General features: G+C 42.3%; 1 protein-coding gene across 1 annotated transcript; it reads right to left on the bottom strand.

The window, feature by feature from the left end:
- Positions 1–4,157: 4,157 nt before the first annotated feature.
- Positions 4,158–7,953, bottom strand: LOC128839871 (trypsin inhibitor ClTI-1-like). Its single transcript, XM_054033225.1, has 4 exons — positions 7,847–7,953; positions 6,617–6,672; positions 4,647–4,759; positions 4,158–4,336 (listed from the first exon to the last, which is right to left on the bottom strand). Exons 1-4 carry the CDS (start codon positions 7,899–7,901, stop codon positions 4,291–4,293), a joined length of 270 nt encoding a protein of 89 aa, XP_053889200.1. The 5' UTR covers positions 7,902–7,953; the 3' UTR covers positions 4,158–4,290.
- Between the last annotated feature and the right edge of the window lie 333 nt (positions 7,954–8,286).

Raw genomic sequence — 8,286 nt, 5'->3', positions numbered from 1 at the left:
GGCCACCTTAACCCCTTCGAAAGAACACCCCATCTCACACAGAGAAAATTAAAAAGAAATACCATCAACAAATAAAGCTATTTTGCATGTACCACCCAGAGAAGCTGCTTTGATAATATATGATTTAAACCCGCAACAAGAACTGCTGTGCTTTATCTAGTGTGGAAACCCTGGAAAATGAGTGTTAAAAGCTCATTCCCTTCTTTCTTTTAGAAAGACATGTTTGAATTTAATAAATACTGGAAGTTCTCTGGAATCCAAAGGATATTTTACAACACTCTGGTCAAAGAACTGGGAGGGTTTGGGACAGAGCCTGGCAAGTTCATCTGGCCAACCAGTGTGACCATGACTCTGGATGGAGATCTGGTTGTGAAAGACAGTGGAAACCAAAAGATACAGCTCTTCAGCCCTGAGGGTTGCTATAAGTGTGAGTTTTCCTATGGATCTGAACCAAGAAAAGATCTGGGAGATGTGGCATGCACACAGGATGACTTGTTGCTTGTCACTGATGGATCCAAACCCATCAAGGTCTTCTCTAAAGATGGTGAGATGATCCACCAGCTGAAGTCTCCCAAAATGGACTGGAATCATTCCTACAGGATGGCAGTCCTGAAGTCCAATGATATTGCAGTGACAGACTGGACAGATGGGGGAAAAGTTCACATCATTGAGGTGGACTGGAGAATGAATGCCATCCTGAAGATGAACGTGATAGGCGGCTTTCATAGACCAGAGCACATTGCAGTCAATAAGGTACAGTATAGCACAAACTACTAACACAATTATTTACATTGTGGCAGTTCCCAAAATGCACTAAACACAGTCCCTGCCCCCATGAGCTTGCAATTTAGGATGAGCAATAATTTTAATGATGACTCTTTCGTTAGCCGTAAGTTACGGAACAAGGTGGCAGAATTGTAACGGAGCTTTATTAAACATTCTGTAAGGCTAGTACTCCATGCTGAGGCTCTGCTAGTTCCCTTGGTGTCACAGCCCTGTAACAATCCCCCCTACTGCCAGGCCAACACGCCTCCCTGATCAGCCAAGATTACTAGAGCAAAGCTAAAAATTGGCCCCAGATCTCTTGGTCTCTGTCCATTGCCTTAACCGCAAACGATCCTTCCTCTCTTGTACTGACAGGCTGAAACAGTGCACAGAGTAAGAAGAACGTTTGAGCAAAGTGTATGATGAGTGGTCTCGTTCTGTAGAGTCCTGATGATTCTGTTGAATGAGAGACACTGGTTTTCTTGCGAGATCAGGGTGAGATCCATTTACAGTTTCTCCACAAACCCACTAGGCTGTAGACAAGCTACGTAGTAGTAGAATTCAAAGAATGTTCTTTTCGCTGTTAATAAATTTTCTTTGTGACTCCGATACGCCTTTAGCATCCAAACTCTGGAATAGATTTCTGGGTTATTTAGTACCAGCAGTAAAGCCAAGCCCGTTGGAATTCTAGCAGCTCTAACTAGGGTACTATCACTTTTTTTTCCCTGGCAGAGTGAAGAGATACTGGTTACTGAAGGGCAGCTCTATGGAAAATACCGAGGCTGCTGCCTCAAGATTATGGACAGTGAAAGAATTCTGAAGAAAACAATTGGACCAGACTATGGCAACAAATTCACCTTTGTGAATCCCTCTGGAGTCTGTGTAGATTCAAATGAGAACTTGCTTGTTGCAGATGAAGGACAAAACTGCATAGTGATGTTTAATCCCGATGCATCCCTGATTGCTTTAGTAGTAACTCAAGATCTAGAGGGCCCTCGTGGGCTTTCAGTGACCAAGGATGGGCTCTTGGCAGTAGCTGACTGCTACCATCACAGTGTGAAGTTCTACAGATACAGATGAGAGTAGGTGAATGCCTTAGCTCAGCAATTGAACTTACCTCAGTAAATACCTTTGTAGATGGTGAATAAAATAGAAATGTAAAAATCTAGGTTAACATGGGACAGAATTGTGATCATTGGGCTGCTTCTACCAAGCAGAAGAAAAACATTCTAACCTTATGCAGGCAAGCACTATAGGTCAAGACTTGGAGCCAAGGACTCCTGCATTATAATCTCTGTTCTGCTACTGCTTTACTGTATGGTCTTGGGCAAATCACAACCTTGTATCCTGTCACAGTTCCTGCACCTGGTAAATAGGATTCATGCTACTTACATACCTACCTGACCAGAGTGGTACAGAGGAATGAATGTTTGGATGCTGCATTGAAGATATCAAATGCTATGTAAGCGCTAACTGATATTATTATTAGGTAACCCCAAATTCAGAGGTAGTTTAGAGTGTGTGCCAGGGTTTTTCTGATTATAAGTAAGGGGAAAACTGTAGGATTTTAGATCGGCTGTGCAGTCATTGTTGGTAAATACTGACATTTGAAAGTGATCCGTTCTGTTCATTTGCCTAATGCTATTACCGTAGGAGATGAGTTTGTGATTTGTAAGCTCTCCAGATGTGCTGGGATGCTATACTCTCCTGAAGTTAGGGTTGTCCTACATGTGACCGCTGAATTGAGACTATGAGAGGATTTGTATTCAGGGCTCTTTCTTATATTTTTGCTGTAATGGAGATGCACTGGGAATCATTCACATATCTCTTCTCACTGCTGTTTTCCCACCAACTCCGAATGTGTTGTAATAATCTCTGTAACCTGCCTTCCTGCCATCTGGTTTGGTCAAGAGTCTTCTACCCAAGCCTCCCACTGGATTCTAGTTGCTTCCTAATATAAAGTATCTTGATTCTTCTTCTTTATTAAATAAGAGGGGGAAATGTTAAATATTGGGAAGGGGGTTTCTCTTCATAGACACAGAAGATCATGAGCAGTACTACAGGAACTTCTCTTCCTCACTTCAGAATTGCAAAGAAACAATGATGGGTCCTCACTTCAGGAACACTAACAAAGGTGGATAACACCAATATGTTAAAAAAAACCCTGTGAATTAGTCAGATATGATTTATCAGTAAGTATCTGCAAGTGGGTAGAAAAGGGTAAGGAGGTGTACACTGACATAGGTTACATGCCAAGGGGCCAGAAGGGAGGAGCAGAGCAGGACGATGTAAGAAGGTTCAAGTCATAGTTTGGGAAAACACGGTTACTTACATTACAGTAACTGTGATTCTTCGAGATGTGCTACCCATGTGGATCCCACCTGGCATCCACATGCACAGGGACTCCAAGAAAAATGTGGCGACTTTAACTTTCAGTCTCCTCTTAGGCCTTGTCTTCCATAGGAGAAAAGGTCTGTTTTCAACTTGTGTGAGCTAGCACATATTAAGTGAGAAATCTGCCTCCGTGCACAGGGCTGACCAAAGACCAATGCACCACTTGAGCTGTCACTCACACACTCCCTTAGGGTATGTCTGTGTCTCAAGCAGAGGAGACATACCCCCACTAGCGCTGATCAAGTTAGCATGCTAAAAATAGAGTGCCAGGCAAGCAGCAAAGGGGCTACGTCACCCCGAGTACATACCTGAGAGAGAGATTATGAGTCTGCTCTACAGCCAGTTGACTTTCAGCTCATGCACTAAGCTCCAAAGGGCCCAGGTTTGATCCTGCTGACTGGGGTCTGTCGGTGTTATACTAGACAAGTACTCATGGTGGCTAGCCCCTCACAGTGCCGCGGCTACAGTCTGTTTTTACCACATTCGCTCAATTAGAGCTAGCATAGATATTTCTCATCAAGTTGGGAATTACACCCCTGGTTTGAAGTGCAGACATACCCTTAGCTACCCTTGCACTTGTTTTCTAACATGTAACATTCTCCACCTTAGAAATCAGATCTGAAATTTGCTTGAAGTGTTCAAACATGCCAGGGGCATGTGGCTTCCTGGAAGGTGTGATAACAGACACCAATGCTTACATTCTTCCTGGGGTTGTCCAAAAGGAATGTCTCATTATCAAGCTTTAAAATATTATTTACAAAACCCAAGGGATTTGGTGGCCTTGGCACATGAAACAACACTGACCACAAAGTGGTAAAGAATAAGCACAATGTATTAATAAAACCTTTCAGCAAACCAATAGGTTATCGGTGATGTGTCCTTAGACGACCAATTATTTTAATCCAGAGCTTTGGAATAAAAAACATTTTATGTTAACGATTTAAACAACCATTTTATTTTTTAAACAAACTAAAATTATAGCATTAGTACAATATTAACATAGTCATGAGAATGTAGGAACCTCAAGAGGAAATCTAGTCAGCCCCTTGGCACCACTGCAGAATTACATATTAATAAGCCTTAAGGATTCCAGGGCGTGCAAGACAAGACAGATGGTGATATCCTCAATCTTTAACATGCTCCTTCCTTTACAATCTTTATATTCTTGTCATGTTCTCTAAAGAAAACAAGAAAAAACGATCAAGCTTTCTCAAGCTGGGTCACAGGTACGCAATGTTCTGGGGCACTGCTTTCATAGATCAGATGCACAATGCACCCAGTCTGAATAGAGACTTCCTACACCCAAAACAGATACTGAAATCTTTGCTGTCAACTCCAGTGTCTTTTTACATAAAAGGAAAATACCAGGCAAGCTTGCACTGCACCCTTCCACTGCCTATTAGATGCCACCTATGAGAAACAATCGGCCTCAGCAGCGCAGCACAACTTCCGTCAGATGGCACAAAGAGCACTGATATGAATCTCACCTGCAGTAACTGCAGAGCTCGCACTTGTTCCGGTAGGTTGTCCCGTCACTGCCACAGACAGGGCGATAATACAAAATACACATTGGTTTGAGGATATAATGAACACAAACCGGCTGGAAAAATTGAAAGAAAAATCATGAGATCAGTATTTCATTATTTAGAGAAAGCCAGAGTGAATACCTATCAGAGGGCTACATTCGGCCCTGATATACACACACCGAGTAATCCCCACTGAATCCAGTAGAGAAGCATCGGGTGTAACTCAAAATCTGGCCCATGGCCACTAGCTCACACAGCACGCATCGTGCTCGATGGAAGAGTAATTTTTACTGCTAAAATGAAATGTGCATATGACACCTACATTCAATCAGAGAATTTTATACACCCTTTGGCTAGTAACAACATTAGAAATGGGGAAGATTTTCAAAGGCCTCATTGGCAGCGAGGCACCAAACTCCCAGTGAAAGTCAAGGGCGATTAGGTGCCTAACTTGCAGTTGTGTCTTTGAGACGCTCCCCCCTTACCCTTTTGGGGGAAGAGCTAAGTACAGCACTTACCAACAGAAATAAGAGAAAACTCAAAGTTCCACCTTAACGGATGGCTAATGTGGAACTGATTAAGATGGAAATGCTGAATGAGCAGATGTGGTCCTTGGCCATTTGCCAGGGAGTTAAAGTCATCAGTAACTTTCTCTAGGTTTAAGCAAATATCAGTTGATGTTACATAGTCTTAGGCATAGTTAAGCCCTTTTGTACAGAATGTTTCTTTCGCGTTATGCACCACCACCTCCATTTAGATCACAAAGGGAACTAAATAGCCTGTCCAATGCTGGACCATATTCAATAGTCATTCCTGTAACAATCAGATACAAACTTTCTCTCTGGTCTCCCTTTATGGAAAGGGGAGTGATCAGGGGATTAGAATTGTCCTGCACACAAGGTGACAGGAACTGAATATCCTTCTAAAATTTTGCCTCTAGATACCTTTGACTTTTGTCAGTGCCAGACATTTGAAAAATGTCACTTCCACTTTCAAAGCAACGAGAGTTAGAACTGCATAAATAGATGTTTTCACAGTTTCAGCACTATCAACATTAATGCCAGGTTTGTTGTTTCCAGTTAAAAAGGCACCTACTACTATTATACATAACTATTTCTATCTCACACACGGTACATTTTGCAATTCCCAGGTGTCAAATCTCACATGTGAATTACAAAATTTATGGCAATGACGCACAGTCCCTCCCATGGATGGTAGATGGTGAAGCAGCAGAAAAATAGTGATTTGGGGTACAGTACCAGTCTCACTCACAGTTCCCTGCTTTCACCATTATACAAGACTGGCTCTGCCATGTGTGTTTATAAAAAAAATATACACTCCACTCCCATGTATTCTATAATAATAAATAGCAGACGGGGAATGAGATGAATTCAGGTTGATGACAGTGAGCAACAGAGCTGGGTGAATAATTTGTAACATTTTTTTCAATCAATTTTGCCTGTTTCATTGTCTGCAAACAAATAGTGATTTCTCCATATTTATTATCTATTCAAAATTTTTTGCTTAATAATTTCTGGGAACAATTACCAGCCTGTAGCTTGTTCAGGAGGAATTCGTAGTGAGCATTTGATATTTAAAATTTGAACTGCGTGGAGTAATTTTGATCAGACACAAATCAAAAGATAAATTTCTGGTCCCTGATTGGCTGAGTGAAATTTTGACTCAAGTTTCCAGTTTCAATACTTGTGTTTAAAAGTTCCAAATTTGCTTTTTGTGCCTTGTCACTTAAAATTATCTATTCCCTGGTCATTCCTGCCAGTAAACTTGTTTGTTAGACTGTTTGTGGAAAGCAGAAGGGTGCAAGACAGTCACAGCAAATTTGTTTAAAAATTAAAATGAATATAACAAGTGCTCAGTTCTATTGAACAATATTTCATACATGTAACAGAGTAAAGAAAGAAAGATCTTACGTAGCTTGGTAATTGTCCAGTTCTATTTAGTCCTTTATATCTTCCTGTGCCTTCCTCTGAAATACAATTTGTTCTTATGAAATCAAAACCTAAGCTTAAAGTGGTGAAAACTGCATCCATGATCAAACTTTAGTGAAATGTGCATAGAATTAATCTATGTAACCATGTGCTCCATGTCCTCCCTCAGTATGTTTGCTACAATCATTTGTTGTGTCTTGTTTTAATTTAGATTGGAAGATTTGGGGCAGGGACTGTCTTTAACAATGGGCAAAAGAGTGTGCAGAACTGCATCGAACCGTACGAGGCAATATGAATGTTTCCCTTAGGCAGTCTCTGCCAGGGCTACCTAGGTCACAGCTCTGGTGCCAGGGGCAGTATCTGGGGCTGCATGCCAGATTCCCCCCACCAGCAGAAACTGGGCCAGGAGCAAACAAAGCCATAATTTCTCTCCCTCCCCCCATACACTGGCCAGTGGAACTGGCTGTTTATGCGGGGTGGGGGATGGAACATGCTGCATCCCTTAAAGGAGTGTCACAAATTATTCCTCCCCCCCCCGCCCCCCCCCGCACAAACAGGAGCATTGTGAGGCACAGTCCCTGTGCATCCCCAGATCACACCCAACACTGTGAGCTGCTTGCAAATAGCATGATCCCTCTATGGGTGAAATCCTAGCCCCATTCAAGACAATGGGAGATTTCCTACAGACTTCAATGCAGCCACCATTTCACGCTATGTATTTATACAGTGCCTAGCACAATAGAGGCTCTTTCTTAACAAATAATAAAATCAGAGCTGCAAGATAGGGCAAAAACAGGTAATACAATTCCAAGCACTGATCATCCACCCTTATAGAAAGGTCACAGTTAAATGAAAGAATATTGGGTCAAATCCTGCAGTTTGCAGTTTGCTCAGCTTTTGGCTGAGGAAAGACCGGGGACTGTAGAAATCAGCCCATTGACTCTCAGGACTTGATCCTCCAGATGCGATAGGATGTAGTACTGTACTTATTACCAGGAGTAACATGGAAATCAAGAAGATAAGCGAGTCTTCAGCACCCCCGAAATATCAGGTCACTTTTATTTAGGTGCTCAGCTGTGGATATGGGTAGCTAACTCCAACATCCAAGTTTGAGAGTTTTGGTCCAGTGTTTCTAAGCAAATGAAAAATATACCCCCCCCCCCCCCCCCCCCCCCCCCCGCAATACAGTGAAACAGGAAAGAAAATACTTACTGGCAAAAGCAGAGAAGCAAAAAAAGAGCACAGTGATGTGAACTTTAAAATTCATCTTGATTTTGACATAACCCACACACCTGTAGATCAAAAGCTTTGCTCTGATATTGTTTCTGGGCAGCAGTTACCAGTAATTCTTTTCATAAAGGAGTGTCTATTATATAGGCTGGGAAGTGCCAGAGTTGTTTATTTTTTAACTCTTTCACTTCTCACTGACTCTTCAGAAACTCCACCTCCTCCTTCCTTCCATGCCCTGCTCAATTCCCCCGACGGCTCTTCCCCTGCCCTATCCCTGAGGAAGCCCTCTAATCAATTCCCCTGTCACCTAATAAATTCCATCTACAGCCAAAACTCTGATCAGCCTCAGATGACCTAGAGCAACCTCCCATTCACCAGCACCCCAGTTATCCTATCCTGTTCATCCCGCATTCCACCCACCT

The sequence above is a fragment of the Malaclemys terrapin genome, chromosome 6, assembly GCF_027887155.1.
Source record: "Malaclemys terrapin pileata isolate rMalTer1 chromosome 6, rMalTer1.hap1, whole genome shotgun sequence".
Lineage (NCBI taxonomy): Eukaryota > Metazoa > Chordata > Testudines > Emydidae > Malaclemys > Malaclemys terrapin.
The sequence above is the reverse complement of the archived record's forward strand: the minus strand, read 5'-3'. Positions and strand labels throughout refer to the sequence as shown.